The sequence below is a fragment of the Perissodus microlepis genome, chromosome 7, assembly GCF_051167445.1.
Source record: "Perissodus microlepis isolate ML-2025 ecotype Zambia chromosome 7, ASM5116744v1, whole genome shotgun sequence".
NCBI classification, from domain to species: Eukaryota; Metazoa; Chordata; class Actinopteri; order Cichliformes; family Cichlidae; genus Perissodus; species Perissodus microlepis.
In genome coordinates, this window is record NC_140467.1 from 24881609 (window position 1) to 24900489 (window position 18881).

The 18881-nt window shown below is 43.0% G+C and overlaps 1 protein-coding gene across 4 annotated transcripts; it reads left to right on the forward strand.

The window, feature by feature from the left end:
* The first annotated feature begins 355 nt into the window (after nucleotides 1-355).
* klhl25 (kelch like family member 25) lies at nucleotides 356-18655 on the forward strand. Of its 4 annotated transcripts, none has more exons than XM_084934335.1 (13): nucleotides 356-550; nucleotides 3208-3271; nucleotides 7214-7428; nucleotides 7526-7631; nucleotides 8917-9162; nucleotides 9924-10013; nucleotides 10188-10351; nucleotides 11481-11628; nucleotides 12150-12346; nucleotides 12974-13079; nucleotides 13622-13765; nucleotides 13983-14399; nucleotides 17223-18655. In XM_084934335.1, exons 3-12 carry the CDS (start codon nucleotides 7247-7249, stop codon nucleotides 14367-14369), a joined length of 1770 nt encoding a protein of 589 aa, XP_084790461.1. In that variant the 5' UTR covers nucleotides 356-550; nucleotides 3208-3271; nucleotides 7214-7246; the 3' UTR covers nucleotides 14370-14399; nucleotides 17223-18655. The 4 variants fall into 4 exon arrangements, with proteins under 4 accessions (XP_084790461.1, XP_084790460.1, XP_084790463.1 ...); XM_084934334.1 differs by having other exon boundaries at nucleotides 357-550; nucleotides 7209-7428; XM_084934336.1 differs by having other exon boundaries at nucleotides 392-455; nucleotides 7209-7428.
* The last annotated feature ends 226 nt before the right edge of the window (nucleotides 18656-18881 follow it).

Consider the following 18881-nt stretch of genomic DNA (forward strand, 5'->3'; position numbering starts at 1 on the left):
TGGAATGACAATATTTACTCTCTGCGCTAAATCACCAGATTAGTCATGTCTGTTTCTACTGTGTCGCTATGTTTTAAAGCCAGGGGATTGTTTTAAAATCATAGTGTCGACAAGCAGTCGTTTCGCTACCGTGTTTAAAGCCGCCTCTCTTTGTTTGTGATTGCTGCTCGGGGGATTTCATTGGGGCTAGCTTTGTGGTTCGTACAACGACGTCGACGGTGATTGGCCTAAGTAGCTGCCAGTCACGATAGACGCCGCCGCTAAAATCTCGCCGTGTGCAATGTTATTGGCTGAGAGTTTATCTCGAGGCTGGGATTGGTGTTAGAAACGCCAGCCTCGAGTCAGTCCAAAGTCATTGGTTGTTGGTTCCGCTGCAGTGTGAAGGCTTTCTTCCACAGCCAGTGAGACAGGCATCGGGACAAGCTACCGAAGAAGAAGAAGGAGAACAGGGAGAGGTAGTTGAACTGCTGTGACGGGAGTGTGATGTTTGTTCGTGAGCGGAGACATGAAACTTTACACTGCGTGGATTTAACCTGCAGCTGACGTGAACGTGAGTAGTAGAGCTTCCCTCTGGCACTGCTGTGGGAGCCAGACCGTGGAGTGAGTGGAGCTTTGTCAGTTATTGTTCTCACATTAGCGTCAGTGCTTCAGCGGCAGAGCTGTGTACGGTCAGCTTGCGAATTCGTATGGACTCGAAGTGTCTGTGTCATGTGAACGACAAGCTTTAAGACAAGTGTAGGCTGCTCGCAAAGGTTCTGAACAGCACCCAAGTTGGTGCATAGCAAAGCTAAATGGAAGCCATTTGGTCCGGTGCCATTCCAGCGGAACGCGATTTTTCCCATTTGAAATTCCGGACAGGTCTATGGAAGTGCATGTTCGGCTGCCCCACAGGCAGGAACCGGCCTAAGCACATCCACAGCCTGGAGCTGGTGGCCCACTGGGGGCATGTTCACTGACGGCTAACTAACTCCGTGGCCTCAGATCCTGTTGGACTAAAGTGAAAGTTTTCGTCTTCTGTCAGGGAGCTCTTTGTTTCTCGGAAGCTACAGCAGCTCTGCCACACTCTCTCAGGACCACGTTTGTCTTTTGTAACTATTCTCCGATTATGCAACACTGTTGCTCAATTATTTAACTTGTGATAAATGATTGAAGCAGGCTGAGCTGCACACATCTTTAATGTTAGCAGGTCCATGTCAGCAAACAGAGCATGAAAGATGTGAGTGCGCATGTGAAGGCTTGGTTTCATGTTTCATGTATTTGATTGGTATAATTTGTGATATGTGATCTGTTTTTATTGATTAGCCTGTGAGAGTTAAGCGGCTGTATCAGACAACACTTTGAACTCTGAAACGTTGTATTTGTCTCTCTGACCTTAGAGACAGAGTTTGAGACAGAGGTGAGGGAGAGTAGATCTATCAGACAGAGGATGATGAAGATGGAGCTGCCAGGCAAGAGGAAGACCTCAGAGGTGGTTCGTGGATTTAGTGGAGGAGGATGTGCAGAGGGTTGTTGTGACAGAGGATAGTAAGGAGGGAGGGGGAAGATGGAGGAGCTGAAAGGAGAGAAGGAATGATTCCTCACCTCACAATTGATTTTCTAGAAAATTATTTGGATATTTAAAAAACGTAAAGTTCAATAAATTTGACCTAAAGAGTTTCTTTTTCTCAGAGTTTGTAGCTTGTGTCTTAAAGCTGAGCAGCTCTCTCCCTTTTATCCTTTGTCGCTAAATCATCTGAGACGTAATTACTTCCTTTTTGTGAAGCCACGTTTGTCCTCAATGTTTTCTAAGAAAAACTTTTTTTGGAAACCTTTGGCTTCTAATTTCTTCTTCAGTTTCTTGCACATAAAAATTCAGGGTGGGCCATGCTGATGTGGATGTCAGTCAGTATTTACTCACTAAGCACATTGAAGTTTTTGGTAAGTTGTTTAATAGGTTGTGCTTATATGTCAAAGCCATTTAACACACAGAGTTACTAACAAAGCCAAGCTTGGTTGCAGTGCAGAAGGAAACCTTAACTCCTCATAGCAGGCATGGACGTGTGCTTTTTACTTAGCTGTCCAGGTGGGTAAATGGGAATTTTAATAACCTAGAAATAACATGGACCCGGCCCCCAGGAGAGGGCTACTTGTTAGTGAATCACTTGCTCAATCAGACAGACACACAGAGTGGCTCAGGGCAACAGATTCAGCTATGTTAGTTATGGGTAAACAAGCTCAGGCCTACTGACTGCTGCTCTCTTTAAAGCACTCCATCTATTCAGCCTCTGTGTTGATATTCCACTGGTGAACGATATGTGCGTGCGTGCTGTAACACCGTGTGTGTGTGTGTGTGTGTGTGGTGAGCTGTTTGGATGTGGAGTTGGTATGAGCCTTCTGTTGGGCACACATGCTGTTGCCTGGATTCAATACTGCCTTTACGTGTCCAAGAAACTCAGCTAATCTGGACACACCGACCCACATTCAGCACACTGCGCCTGTGCACAAAAACCCTTTCACCCATCCACGCTGGAGCCCCTGCAAAAACCTTCTGCACTTATAAAAACTGCACTTCACACTGTAAGGATCCATCTGCCCAAACATACACTCACCACTGCTTCATGTACCAGCAGTAACACGTAAATACCAGCATGCATCTGTTTTTAATGAGCGTGCAGTAGCGGGACCTCCACCTATTGTCTGAAATGCATTAACAGCTGGCTGCAGCTGCTCTACAGCTAGTGCATCGTTCTTTTTCTGGTACACCACTTAAGAAGATGAGAACCAATCACACTGTACGTATATTTTGCTCTCCCTCATCTCTCAAAGATGGACATAGAGCGAGCGCCCTGCCTCCTCTGGTGAAGGTCAAGTAAAGATGGGGTGAAAAGTTGAACAGAAAAGAACAACCACAGCAGCCCACCATGGTTCAGTCATTTACAGAAGATTATGGTCCAAGAATTGCTTGTTCTGATTAATAAACTCTGGGTTTCCATAACTGAGTCCTCTAAGTGTTAATGTAATATTAACATATAGCTGCTTTGTTAAGAAAACTCCTTCCCTTCGATTGCAATATATATGTATCACCAAATGTACTATCAAAAAGGATTTATAGTTGATAATGTTGCACAAGTACTGTGGCTCATTGTGTATATGTTTGAAACTGTGGTGATTAAGGTAAGAGTGGCGTCTACAAACAATCAGTTAACCCCTCCCTCCCTTCCTCGACAGGTGGTTGACTCAGGCTGAGCAGGCCGCCAAGCTTGCATTACTCTGGCAGATCCCTGGGCAGTTGGTGAGTGCACATTTTTGTTTTAATACATTCTTCCTTCTAACCATTATCTCAGGCTGCAAAGTTGATCAAATTTTAATTTCAATCATGATTTTTATGTTCAAACAATTACTGAATGTGATCGAGGGGTGCTGGAAATGCACGCTCTGCCAGCAGAACACAGCTTTATGTGTCAGTCACAGCGCTTTCCTGCACTGCGGAGCCTGAGGTTACCTGAGTGCACCTGACTGCAGCGAGGTGCTCTATATCACAGACTGTCAAACAAAAGTCTCCTGTCTGCCACAGCAGAAGACCACGAGCTCTGCACAGCAGAGCGTCACAAAATGCAGTATGATGAAAGCCAAACAATGCAGTGGTTGCTAAGGTGACTCACCAAACATAAGCTCGGATAAAGATTTACATCCATCATGCAGGTACGGATGGCATGGAGTGAAAGAAGCCTTCTAAGAGATGCACTGAATTTGGGTGAATAAAGAGGACCAGTTAATTTTTATGCAAGGATTTGTAAGTTAACAGGAAGGCAGCAGTGTCCTTTTACCTCACTAAGATCAAAAATAATCCTGATCCAATAACTAATCTCAGTACTGATCAACATAATCATTATTATCACCACCGCTGAAGCCTCAGCTCTAACTACGGTATTTTACTGCTTTGTTTTAAACAACACCAAAGAAAACATCTACCTGTTAATCCTGTTGTTGATAGTACAATGCAGTATTAGGGCCATATTAAGAAAAAAAATAGTGTTTATTCTTAGAATAAAGTCAAAATGTTGAGATTAAAGTTGTTTTGAGTCAAACATCTGCCACAGAAAACACCCTGTGTGGATAAGTTAGTGAGACAGCTTGAATAGATATCTTCTTGTGTCTTAGTCTACAACATACACCTTCCCTACTGCATGAAGCTATAAGCATTAGCAACTTGAACTTGATCTGAACTTATTTCTGTTTTAGCACATAAACACAGCGTGGCGATGCGTATAAGGACGAGAAGGTGCAGAAAGCTGCATCTGGTCAGAAGGTGGAAAAAAAAACACACAAACGTGGAGGAGTTGGTCGGATTTGTCCAAAAAGAAATGGCTGCATTGGACAGATGCAACGATACAGATGCTTACAGCCTCGAGCACGTTTGAAACGACTGTAATCTCCAGATTTCAACTTTGTTCTCAAATATTATTTTAGGTTTAATCTTGAAAGTAACAATAATATATATATTTTTCTTATTATGGCTCTAATATTCCTTCGTATAACAGGGATTCTTTAAAAACTTTATCAGTGGAATAATCAGAAACCACAAAAAAATACAGCTGTGTGTGCCATATAAGGTAACAAAGATGAATTGCCTTTACTGTATGTTGACTGATGACAGCTAAATTTATAATCATCTCTCAAAGCCCCGCTCTGAGTCAGAAAAAAAATCTTGTAACCTCAAATCCTAAAACCAAGTCAGAATCCACCATCATCCCCTTGGAAGGTGTGTCAGAAACGGCCCTAATTACTGCGGCCCTCCCAAAGGGAGAGATGACAACACAGAAGCTCACGTGTGTGTGAGAGAGAGCTGTGCTGCGCTGCTGTGTTGTCCACAACATGCTTTGTTTGAATGTGCTAGCATTTCCATCCTTTGTTCATTCACAGCACACACTGGTCAAGTCTGCATGCACACACCCTGTCACTGAAGGGGTATGACTTTACTCTAAAACTCTGTGTCAGCAAATGTAGACACACACACACACACACACACACACACACACACACACACACACACAAGCAGCAATGGGGATGCTGACCCAGCATTCCTTCCAGTCTGGGCTGTCTACCTATTTTCCTGTGGCTGGCTAACACAGCCCCACTGTAATAAGACCATCTTTAGCTCTTTGTTGTTTATCAGTCTGCAGTGAAATTGAGAGGAAATATTGTGTTCTATTTACTGAGTCTTACATCAGTAACTTCATTAGGTGTTTAGAGTAACCCAGGGTGTCATGTCCATTGCTCTACTGGGAGACACTAATGTGGGCTACAACAGTGTGACCTGAAGGAGGGAGAGAGAGAGGGAGAGAATATAAGTATACATGGCACCAGGACACTATAGGTTGCGGGTCCAGTTTTGAAATCGGGTGACGAGAGGAGCTGAGCTGTCAGTGAGTTGGAGCAGGTGGTTGAGGAGGATACTGGACAGGCATAATGTATAATGAGGAAGTGCTGGAAATATCTGACAGAGGATCTTCTATTCCCACCTCCAGCAGAACAGAACAGAATCCCTCAAAAGCAGCTCTGGCAAATCATCAGGTGACTGATGAGGTGGATAACTCGCCCGTTATGTATTAGTTGGTAGTAGTTTAACAGCTCCTTGTTAGCCGGGTCTCCAGGGTGGAGGAGGTTTGTCCTGAGATTAATTAAGGCCCTGGATGTTGAAATACTGATGTGATGTGGTGCAGTGCCTCTGGATTGGCCGACGGGGATGGTGTTAGCCATCCCTAAGGAGGAGTGACCTCCACAATCTAAAATGTGTTGCCCAAAGGCGAAAAAGACAATGCAGTTTGTGCTTTCACTGTTCACTTTGACCATTGTCACGTCACATTCGTGCCTCACTCTAGGACAGCGGTCCCCAACCCCGGGGCAATGGACTGGTACCGGTCCGTGAGGCGTTTGGTACCGGGCCGCAAGAGTTGAGGCTCGGGTGGGAAATTTATGGTTTTCAGGGTTTCTATCGGTTTTTATTGTTAACTTTCTTTCCCTGGGTCTTTTCCCGTGTGTTATGAATAAATCTTCTTCTTCTACTGGTTTTATTTTGTTGTATTTATCTGCAACACCTTAAAGGCCCGTCCCTGAAAATATTGTGGGGCATAAACCAGTTGACATTTTGATATTTGTGTGTGTGTGTGTTTCCTTTATTCTATTAATGCATTTTGTACATGGTCCATATAAGAAATAAATAAAAAATGGAAAAAAAAAAAATCAAGCCAGTCTAGGAGAACGCTGTCTGTCTGTCAAAGAACACACCTCAACATGTTTTGTTACTTTCCAGACATCTCAGAGTGCTGCTCAGCTGTCACTTGTGCATAAGTGCATTTTATTAAACATGTTTAATAGTTCCCCATACTGGTCCCATGAGCCAATCCTTTCAAACTTAAGAGACAGTTTAGAACATTTCCTCAACGCTCTGGGATCCTGGAGTACACTCAGAGGAACTCATTCAGGGCACAGATACACTGTGTTGCCAAAGGTATTTGTTTGTCTGCCTTCACACGCATATGAACTTGAGTCACATCCCATTCTTAATCCATAGGGTTTAACATGATGGTGGCCCACCCTCTGCAGCTATAACAGCTCCCACTCTTCTGGGAAGCCTCACAGCTTTGCATTGTGTTTATGGGAATATTTGACTATTCTACCAGAAACACCTTTGTGAGCTACTGATGAGGACGAGAAGGTCTGGCTCACAGTCTCCACCCTAATTCATCCCAAAGCTGTTCTGTTGTTGAAGTCAGGGCTCTGTGCAGGCCAGTCAAGTTCTTCCACATCAAACTCATGTCTTTATGGACCTTGCTTTGTTATAACACCACTAACAGCTGACTGTGGAATATTTAGTAGCAAGGAAATTACATGACTGGACTTGTTGCACAGGTGGCATCCTATCATGGTACCACGCTGGAATTCACTGAGCTCCTGAGCGTGAGCCATTCTTTCACAAATGTTTGTAGAAATAGTCTGTGGCCCTGAAAGTGATTGAAAGTTGAATGGGTGAGTGAATACTTTTGGCAGTACAGTGTACCATTATGTGAACAGTGCTGTAAGAAATGTGATGTTATGGTTAGATCTTTAGTTCTTGTGTATTGTGCACAGAACTGTAACCACTTACATACACGCATCTATACTGCTAATCCCAGCTGTGTCTACAGTGTGACAGTATTTTCCTTTGTCTCCCCCTGTTTTTATTGCAGTATAGGAGAGAGTGCTGTAGGTACCAAGCAAAGCTGCCATGTCGGTGACTGTTCACGAGAATCGGAAATCCCGCACTAGCACAGGCTCCATGAACATCTCATTGTTCCACAAGCCTTCACATCCCGACAGTGTCCTGACTCATTTGAACACCATGAGAAAACAATGCATGTTTACTGATGTCACTCTGTGGGCCGGCGATCGCTCTTTCCCATGCCACAGGTAAACTCACGCTGGCAGTGTCTTTTTCAATGACCCCTTTTGTTTGTTTTCTAACCTGTGACTTTCACTCTGGCTCATCTGCTTTTGTGTTCTGCAGGGCTGTCCTGGCAGCATGTAGTCGTTATTTTGAAGCCATGTTTAGCGGAGGGCTGCGAGAAAGCCTGGACACTGACGTCAATTTCAGAGACAGTATACACCCTGAGGTACTACTCTGAATTTCTCTTTGAACAGTCAGGTTAGCGTGTTCTGGTGGCTCCTTGTTTTCAGTTCTTTTCATTAAAAAAACAAACAAATCTATATATAATCTTATATAGCTCTACCTCAGCACTCAAAGCACTTGCCTCATTCACCCATTCACACAAACACTATTTTTCTCTGCTTTTCCTGCACAAGTGCTTTCTATCTAACATTCACCCACATTCATACTGTGATGGATGCATCTGAGAGCAACTTGGGGTTAGTACCATGCCCAAGGATATTTAGCACACAGACTGGAGGAGCCAGGGATCGAGCCACCAACTTCCCACTTAGTAGATAACTTGCCCTACCTCCTGAGCTACATCCAATAAAATGAACCTGAAGTCCGATGCTATTTAATTTTGTATGCCTTAAAGTTTAATCTTTAGAGGACAGGAAATATAAGTGTAAAGGAATATACATGTAAAGAGTTGAGGACAGAGAGGGTTGAACCACTTCATAGCAGGTCCTTTTTCTCTCACATTAAAGAAATCAGAAGGACAGCAGGCTTTCATCTGCACAATATGGTCAGAATCATGAGGGATCTCATAACCTCCTCTGCCACCTCACTGTGGAGTGGCTCATTCCTTACTACTGGGCTGCTCTGAAAGCTTTTAGTGGAGCGGGGATGAGAAAGAGGGATCGTCTGTCTCCCATATTAGCTGGTCTTCACAGGCTCCTCAAGTCCAGAATTCACATTAAATTTCTTCCTCTTGCAAACAAATCTTGCAAGAGGAAGTGATCGGGGTTCATCATGTGTCAAAGACCTTATAGTATCCTGATATCCCAGCAGAGCTTTGCTCTCAGACTGCAGGTTTACTTGTTTTTAGTTTCTAAAAGTGGAATGGGAGGCATGTCCTTCAGCTATCAGGTATCGGCTGTCATCCTGTTTGGGTAATGGCTTCAGATTGTCCTTGTAATTCGATTTGGCTCAGGTGACACTGAAAAATTATTGTTACTCTAATTTATTAGGATTTAGTTTAGGAAGATTTCTAACTAGGATCAAAGTGTCTTTTCCAATGGAGACCTGGCTGAGGTTGCAGGCTCGCATTAAATGCTGCATGTATAGCACACATATGCAAACAGCCACAATACAATCTGCCTGCTTCCTCTTTTCTTCCATTCTTTGATTTCTTAAAATTCACCAGTACACGTGCCCACGTTTAGTGTGTTTTGGTCTTAGGCAGTGTATCACGCTGTTATATGTCCTGTAATGTGCATGGCTAATTTTCCAATGGCCTACTTGGCTAGGTCCTGGAGCTTCTGTTGGACTTTGCCTACTCTTCCCGAGTGATCATAAATGAGGAGAACGCAGAGTCGTTGTTGGAGGCTGGCGACATGCTGCAGTTCCACGATATTCGGGATGCAGCAGCAGAGTTCTTAGAAAAAAACCTGCACGCGTCCAACTGCTTGGGAATGATGCTGTTATCAGATGCTCATCAGTGTAAAAGACTGTACGAGCTGTCGTGGAGGATGTGTCTGGTGCACTATGAGACGGTAAAAATGACTATTCTTGTTTTCTCTAAGTTTATTAAAAAATACTGAGTGAACAAATGAACATATGTTTCAGATTTGTGGGGGGATTGATCCTGTGGAATATTTTAATAATCTGAGATTGTCACAATCTGGTAGTAGGAACTCAAGCGCAGAGCGGTTAGACGTCTCCAAAAGCAGTTTATTTACAGCACTAGTGCACGATATATACAGTGAAGGGAAATCCAAACTCCAGGGAATCACGGGGAAGCTCTCTCACACTCGCTCACGTCTTCTTGCCCAAACTCACACGTTCACACGGCAGGGAGGAAAGTCTCTGTAGCAGAAGAAAGGGAAGTCACTCACAAAGCACAGGTTCACAGGAGCTGGGAGAATCACTAACGTCTGTAGTACAATCATCCAGCGACGAGAGGATCTGTGTTCCAGCCTCAAATAGTGCTCCTAGGTGATGACAGCTGATTGTTGTCAGGTGTGTGGGCCAAGGGCGGGAGCCCACAGTGAGCTCCGCCCAGGCAGAGAGGGAGAGAGAGAAAACCAAGCAACACATGTAGCCTCGTGGGGCCGGCCGGGCAGGCACGGAGACCATGACAGAGATGGAGGATTTGTGGTTTTCATGCACTATAAACCAGAATGATCAAAATGGAAACAAAGGCTTAAAAGGTTTTACTTTATTCAAAAAAGGAAAGTTTCCTTTTTTGAATAAAGTGTGTGTTTGTGTGAGAGAGTGTGTATGTTGCATATAACATAAGTATTTGTGCTTTCAGGTGAGAGAGTCTGAGGATTTCTACAGTCTGTCCAAAGACCAGCTGCTGGAGCTGATTCTGAGTGACGAGCTGGAGATAGAAGATGAACAGGTGAGTGTCGTCACTCGCGGGGACTCTCCTGTGTCTGTGGCGTGTTTTTTCAGAGCGTACTGATTTGTGTTTGGAAGTGATTTTTCATCCAAATACCAACCAAACCGCAGAATGCTCCTCGTACAGTGTTGGAAGCATTAAATTGATGTTGGCTGGTAATTTGACTCATGGCAGGTTGTGTTTAACTCTGTGATGCGGTGGGTTCGATACGACTTGGAGGGTCGGCGTCTTCATTTGCCAGAGCTGCTGACAGGCATAAGGTTGGCTCTGCTGCCCTCGGAGTGTCTGCTGGAGGCTGTAGCTTGTGAGGAGCTGATTATGGCTGACAAGAGGAGCAGGTAGGCTCATAAGACCAAGACCATGTAAACTTTGCGTCTTCTCTTTATTTCACTTTGTTTCATCTCATGCTTTCACATTCAATACTAGCTTTTCATATGAGGTGGGTCTGATTGAGTGAAAAGTGTTACAGGCCAAGAAGTTTCTTAGGCTTAAAAGGTAATAAAGATGTAAAAGAGGAGCAGACCACAAAAAATGAATGGAAGAGAGAAGACGATGGTTAATAACAATTAATGCAATAGTGGCATATACACACAAGTGAGAAGAGGAAAGGAGTGAAAGGGGTAGAGTACATCATGGGAAGTCCCTCAGCAGTGTAGCTAAAGCATCTTCCCAGGGTCACTTGATCTTGCCCTAATCGTTGGCTCTATCAGAAACAGAGTTTGAAGCCCAATCTTAAAACTGGGTTCATGCACAGTTTTAAAATGATATTACTTTTCCATCACTTGAATACAAATTTTCTGAAATGTCTTCAAGTCCAAGCCAAAATCTTTTTTGAAAGGTATTACACAGCTGAGCCTGAGCAGCCTCACTGTGACTGTGACTCGATCATCACAGATCTGTGACACCCTGTGAGCTGGTGCCATGGACCACCTGAATCCAGGTTCAATCAAAAATGGTGTTTCTCAAAAGTGACAGCAACTACTCTACCTTAGAATGAACCAAGAATGTCACTGATTCCTGCTTTTATTTAGTTATTCATTCAAACTGTATTTGATGGGGCGATACAGTTTAATATAGTTCTGATGCAGAGCATGAAACGGATGTCCTGCAGGGTGATTCCAGGTATCACAACCTGTCTGCATACAGGCTTTTACATCAATCAAGCAAAAACAAAACATTTCAGTATCACTTACATGAAACCACAGAGCAGATCATGTCGGACTCCATGACTGCTTCACAAGACTTGCTTGGATATAGATTCCCATGTATCTGTGTATCAGTTCAGTTTCCTTTTGTGTTATCTTTTTTTTTTGTTATTGTTACTATTTATATTTTTCAAATATTATTAAAATATTCTTGAGAAATTATAGGAGTGTGAATTTAAACAGAAATCAGCTAGCAGCTGTGGTTTTGACAGACTCTTCACGCTTTCAGTAAGGATCAGCTGATGTGCTAACTGTCCTGCAGGTCCATAGTAGAAGAGGCAATGCAGTGTAAGAAGAAAATCCTTCAGAATGATGGAGTAGTGACTAGTCCTTGTGCCCGACCACGCAAGGCAGGACATACGCTACTTATACTCGGAGGCCAAACCTTCATGTGTGACAAGATATATCAGGTAAAAGGACCTTTCTGCTTGTGTGGTGTGATTTCATGTCACTTCTCTCAGGCTGATGTGAGTTGAACTGCTATGTTATTAACATGACATTTAACGGCTCTTTCATTTTAAGCTTACACCTATAGATCTACTAATTCATCCAGTATTTAATTGTTCTCCTGTCTCTGCTGTGATCTTCTCCATCTCAACCCCGACACAGTCGGGTTTTCACAACCAAAACTCTCCTTGCTGATTGAATTTAATCTCAGCACAATGACTAATACTAATTTAATATACCAGTGGGGAAATGACATAAAAATTCCATTGATTGGTGAGTTATGAGGATTAACCTCATAATACATCAACATAACCCCGTCTTCGTGTCCTTTGTGAACATGGAAACAAATTCAGAGTGAATTTTAACTCCGCTTTATTTAATTCACCAGTTCATCTTTATGTATTTCTCATCCTCTGTCTCATTTTATGTTGACTGCAACAACTGGGCCACTTCTGATGTTCACATATTTATGTCAAATCTATAGGTTGATCATAAAGCCAAGGAGATCATACCGAAGGCAGACCTTCCCAGCCCTAGAAAGGAGTTCAGTGCCTGCGCCATTGGTTGTAAGGTTTATGTGACAGGAGGTCGAGGATCAGAGAATGGAGTGTCTAAAGACGTCTGGATCTATGACACTGTCCATGAAGAGTGGTCTAAAGGAGCACCCATGCTAATAGCCAGGTATGCTGTTTGTTGCTTTATAGGAAATGCTGGATCAGAGCAAACGGCAATGTAGTAGTACTGTCCAATTTCTAGGGTAGTTTTGCAGTTAAATTTGGAGTGTAAATGGACATTTATTGGTCTAAATGTGTTGCCCAAAGCAAAGTGAGATTCTAGAGTTGTATATATTGTACTTGGCAATTGTTTAACAATAAGAAATTATCACAAAACAGACGTTGCTCTTGCCACTGAACCAGAAATCGCTTAGAAGGCAATTTTTCCTGCTGCAACGTTTATCTTTGTGAATCTGTGCTTCAGACTACGTTTCATTCACTTCACCCTATTATGTTTGAAAGGATTAAAAAGTGTTAGCATGACTGTAAACATGGCAGATATGTCATGAACTGTGGCAAATGCCAAGGCTTTCTAAGGAGCTCCAGGATAAAATGAGTTTTGGATGCAACTTAAATTAGTTCAAGTGCCACTGGTAGAAGTATAGTTTGTGTGGATAGACGCTGTGTATAGAAAAGTGTTTAAACTTACTTTAGCCATATAGTGGATTGCATTACAAAGTGCTTAATACAAAGTGCACCATCGCAAACCCATCACTGACAGAAGTTCACACAACATGCTGCTTCCCTTCCACAGGTTTGGCCATGGTTCAGCTGAGCTGGAGAACAGTCTGTATGTTGTTGGAGGACATACAGCCATAGCTGGTGTCTTCCCTGCCTCACCATCTGTCTCTCTGAAACAGGTCTGAAAAGCAATGACTTCTACCTAAAACTGAAATAAACAATTATTTATCTGTAACTGACAAGTGCAGAATTTTTTTTTTTTTAACAATTTATGTATATTTATGTACAGTTTATTTGTTCTGTAAATTTCACAGCCAGCCACAAAAGTGTATATGCATTGACTTTGAACTGGCAGGAAGTTACAGAAAGTGGTACTTTGCACAAAAGTGCATTCTCTGTTAAAGTCTTACAGAATAGTTAAATTATAATAATAAATGACAGTGAGAAAATTGCACCTTGACAGGTGTTAAAATAAAGCTTTATAGGCAATGTAAACATGTTTTATTGGGCAGGGTGGAGCACAGGGTTAGGTGTATAGCAGGTCGTCCGTAACACTCCTGCCAAGTTTAAAGACTGTCAAGAAGAGTGAAGAACCGCTTTACCATGTGCAGAGATTTCGCTGATGCTTGACCAGCAGCTCAGTTTGCATTTTACTGTTTTATGATCAAACTTTACAGGGACATGAAACTAAAGTGTTAAGTGTATCAAACTTCTTCACCAGGTGGAGCGGTATGACCCTCTCAATAACAAATGGACCATGATGGCTCCACTAAGAGATGGCGTCAGTAACGCTGCTGTGGTCTCTGCCAAACTCAAACTCTTTGTTTTTGGGGGGACCACCATACACAGAGACAAAGCCTCCAAGGTTGGTCCTCTTTGTTACTTACCTGCCTCTCTGAAGCATCTCTACCAATACTGTATGAATTTTATTGATTATACTTTTCTTTGAAAGACCAGTTATTGTTCTTTGTTTCAGTCATTGTGTAATAAAGATGTAAAAGAACAATACTACATTTAGTGTGAGTGTTGTGCTGTCGGCGATGGCACTGTAGCTGTATAATTCCCTGCTTGCTATTTTGTAGGTCCAGTGTTACGACCCCGTAGGAAACCGCTGGAACATCGCTGCCGAGTGCCCTCAGCCCTGGCGCTACACGGCAGCTGCTGTCTTGGGAAGCCAGATCTTTATCATGGGCGGCGACACAGAATTCACAGCTGCCTCTGCTTATCGCTTTGACTGTGAAGCCAATCAGTGGACTCGAGTGGGCGACATGACGTCCAAACGGATGAGCTGCCATGCCGTGGCCTCGGGAAATAAGCTTTATGTGGTTGGAGGTTATTTTGGGACGCAGCGGTGTAAAACTCTGGACTGTTACGATCCCACGTCAGATAGTTGGAACTCCATCACCACTGTACCTTATTCACTGATCCCCACTGCCTTTGTCAGCACATGGAAACACCTGCCTGCCTAACTGTGAGGTACCAGGAGACACTCATCCCAGGTATGTTGAGGAATGTCTCAGTATGCCACACAAGTCACTGACGGTCTGTTACAGCAATCCACATTTGTTAACGTCAAAGTTACACTTCATAACGTCTTCACTGTGTGTGGTTTTTATCACAACTCGGGCTTTTCAGTCATAAACATACTATTCACCGCTAGATGTTACTTAGTCCTCTCACAGCTTGCCTGAATATCCTTCAGGCTAGCTGAAAGTCCCTCTTCCCAGGTTTTGCTTCTGCAGCTGCCAAAGCCACAGGCCAGTCCTCCAACACCCATCTGCTACCTCAGGAGACCCTTGAGGTCAACCAAGCCTGGGAAGCCCATACCAGCCTCATTTATTCCCTCACTGGCACTAGTGGGTCTGTAGGTTACCACCACGACAGGCACAAATGATCATATGGCTTTAGCTCTTGCCCACTGGTTTGATAGTGGAGGTCCTGAAAATGGCCATTTGGACCGCATGTCCCCAACTGCCCCCAGTATGCAAGAGAAACCCAAAAAGACCTCACAGACAGGACCTCTGTTATTCACTTGGGTACCAGTTCTGTTTAGCAGCCTTCCCTGTTAGCTCATTCAACTCACCACTAAGTTGTGATCAGTTTATACAATTGCATTTTATTTAGTTAGTGCCACTTCACAACAACCATCCCCTCGAGCTTCTTTATAGTGCAGGCTATAGACCTTAAACAAGAAGAGAAGAAAAATGTAACTTCCATATTTTACAGCACTGCTTCTTTCTTCACCCAAGTCCCAATATTATCGCTGACCTTTAGCCTAAGGTTCTCTGCTACCAGGCATATTTCTGAGCAAACCTCAAGCTCAAACCCCTGCTTAGCACAGAAGTGTAATAACACAGCAGACTCTGGTTTAAACTTTGCTGTTGCTCCAGTTTCTGCGTGGGCTCCAGCTCTATCATCATTACCCACCTGAGCACAGAGGTCTCCCAGGAGTGGAGTGCCGAGGTGGAACCTCTTCCATGATCCCTGTCAAAGACTCCAACAAGTCAGTGTTCTGAGCAGCTGTTCAGAGCCCTGCTCTCTCTAACTCATAGATGTTATTTTATATGTTGTAATAATGTTGGTGGTGGCTGCAGCTCAGGAGGTAGATCATCTACTAATTGGAAGGTTGGTGGTTCAATCCCTGGCTGCTCCAGTCTGCATGCCAAATCTCCTTGGGCAAGAGCTCAGTGTGTGAATGTTAGATAGAAAACAATGATAACGATTGTAGTGCATCAATGTATGTTCCCTAACCTTGGATGCATGAATCAGTCTGGAAGAAACTTTATGATGCGCAAATACTTACAGGTTACATATATTTAAAAAGAACAAAAACAAAGAAAAACTGCAGTGTTGTGTGTACATTATGTGTACATTTTTGTTTTTTGTAAATACATTTTTCAGTTATCAGTGCAGTGACACTCGGGGGTCACAGGAATGTGATGATGTCATGTGTGAATTAAGTGCTGATCAAACAGTGACAGTAACTGACTATTTTGTCATACAATGAATACGTGTTTTGTTATTCATCTCTTTGCTGTTTTGCTTTCTCACTATATACAGTTATGTAATGAAGATAAAAAGATTTATGATAAATGAACACGCATGTGTGAATTTTCATACATGAGCAAAGCGAAGAAGCTCCACAGGCCAGAGTATAATGGTGGCAGTACTAATATTATTAAAAAATCAACGAAGTAATCAGGAAATGTAATGTTACCAAAGCATTACAAACATTTGCAGATTAAAATCGTGTCCATTTTTTATTATAGAGTTATGTGGGATAAATGATTTCCTGTATCTGTCCTTATAGCAGCCGCACTGATTCAGCATGTTAGAGAGGGTGATGTGTGTCCTGTTTGTGGTCCATAACAGCCAACACAGAGCCAGCCTTCCTCATCATTTATTATCCTGATCACTTGTTGGTTTCACCAGCTCTGATGCTGCTGCCCCTGCACACCACAGCAGAGGACACTGTGCTCACCACAACCCACTGACAGGAAATCGCCAACACTATGCTGCACGTGTAGAAGGATGTTAGGAAACGGAGGCTGCTCATCCCTTTCTTGTATCCAGCCTCTGTGTTAGTTTTCCACTTGAGCCTCTCGGGACGTACACGGGGAGTGGATAGCTGTCCTCGATCACCATCTCCCTGGCCTTATTCAGGTTTAGAGGCACGTGATTTTCCCCAGACCATTAAAGCACTACTGATCTGCCCTTTATCTCCCACCCGTCACTTATACAGTTAGCCGTATAGGCCTCTGAGTGATGTTTCAGTTCACACTGCAGTTTGGTCACAGTCCTGCTCCAGCCTCACACACCTCACTGCTGTTGTCTTCTCTGCCTGCAGGTGTCGACGCTGCCCCTCACATCAGTTTACAGTCGCACTGTTTCACTCAGGGTTGTAGAGAGTTAGTCCAATTAATCTAAGCGCAGTTTATTTAGATTGTTATTAAATAAATTATTGTTTGCGTTGCTGGTCATAATAAGAGTGATGACAGCAGTTATATATCTAAGATGATGCTGTGTAATCTGTGAACAGCTGTGAATGACAATGACACCAGCCAGCAGGCTCCACACAACATTATGGTGGTGGTGTTAATGATGGTGAAGTTCTAATAATAATAATAATAATAATAGCATCAGCAATGTCTGTGTATATGGAACCACATTAAAAGCAGCAGAACACAGTAGTGGCAAATATCATCACACAGATGAATATTTTTCTCTAATCATAAACTGATGGGCAACTTTTTAATGTTTTCTTGAATATGAAGTTAATAGTTTTGTTGCCTTCATGTTTTATTTCTGTTCTTTTCTTCCAGGAGGAGAAACTCTGAGAGTGGCCGAGGCCGAAGCGCCACACAGGACCAAGCTTTCTGAAGACGAAGCAGCGTGTCACACACTCTGAATCATTGTGAGTGGTGTGGTTAAAAACCCCCACAGTGCACCACTCAGGTCTGAACACAGACAATTACAGTGCTTCCTGATGACATAAAAACACAGAGACTGTGTGTGCGTGTGTTTCTTTAGTGTCTTATGAGTCAAACCATTCCAGTAAGAAATCAAACTAAGAGCTGCCATGTTTACTTAAGTCATTTTCCTCAGAAGTCCAGCAAAATGAAATGAAAGCAAAGAATATGTTCACTGCAGTATTGAATAGTCACTGATGTGATGGAGGTTTCTGGCTTTTGCAGTGCTAGGTTTTATTTGTTCATGTTTTTTTTCTTCGTAAGAGATTTTCCAGTTCATACAGAAACAGGTGCAGCGCAGGCCGAGTTTAGCCTGAATTATCCGGTGGTAAAGAATCATTTGCTATAAAGTTGAATTACTCATGCTACTTTCTAAAAGTCCTCGTTGATGTCACAGCATTAGCAGCTCTCCACACACGATCTATCTATTCACCTCTGCAGCAGTGCAGCTCGTCACCAGAGGATGTGGACATGACTGCACAGCAAGCAGCCTGTGTGGCAGACTGTACAGAACTGTGACGTCAAAGTGATTTACTCAGCACCGAGAAAATAAGCATCAAAGATCTACTTTTTGAGCTTGGATTCAGCTCTAATGGACACCTGGTTGATTAACATTTCAGAGTGCATTTGCAGTCCTCAGTATTTCCTGTGACATGATTACATTATGAATGAATGTGTGCAGCTGAGCAAGTTTTCAGTGGTTTGAAATCTGAGAAGCACAGCGGCCTTGTTGAGTATGTCCTGCAGACACGCTCAGTGCCATTCAAACACTGCTCTGTATTTTCTCTGTAGCACCTAAAGACTTTTAATCTTCAACAGTGAGTTCGTGTGCATGAGTGTGTGAATGAGTGATCAGTGTACAGTGTTTCCCCGTGCTCAAACTAACACAACAAATGAATGAACACGGTTTGTGGCGCACACAGTTGCACCGCCGTTGCTATGTTGTACTGGCTCTGTCAGTGTACAGTGTTTACTAATGTCGGGAGCGTCTTTCCACTCGTTCTCTCTACAACTGTTCATGAAGACCTTGGATTGATGGACCCTTCTGAGCTGCATTTTCTTGTTTTCCCAAGTTGGAATTAAACTTTATCTCAGAAGAAAGACTCTGAAGCATGCACCAGTGAATCTGGGAAATCTGAGGATGAACATGTTTCTTAAAGTGAGGTTTTCCAGATGATTTTGAAAAAGTTTTTTAAGTGTGGTGCTGTCATGTTTTTACTGGTGATAATAAACACTGACTCACTTTTTAAACTGCACTGAGCTTTTGAACGTGCAGACGAGGATGACTGGTTTGTCTCTGTTGTTTTTAACACGTCGGATGTCAGAAAAGGTGAATCTTTCCATCCCAGTATACACTGCATCATTAACTAATGTGCACAGTAAAACACTTACTAGTGAACTCAGTTACAGGTAGACTGATTGTCTTTTCTGCAGGTACGGAGCAGGGACACTGATTCTGGTTGATTAAAAACCAATCACCTGCACAGAGTACCGCAAAGACGACCATGAAGT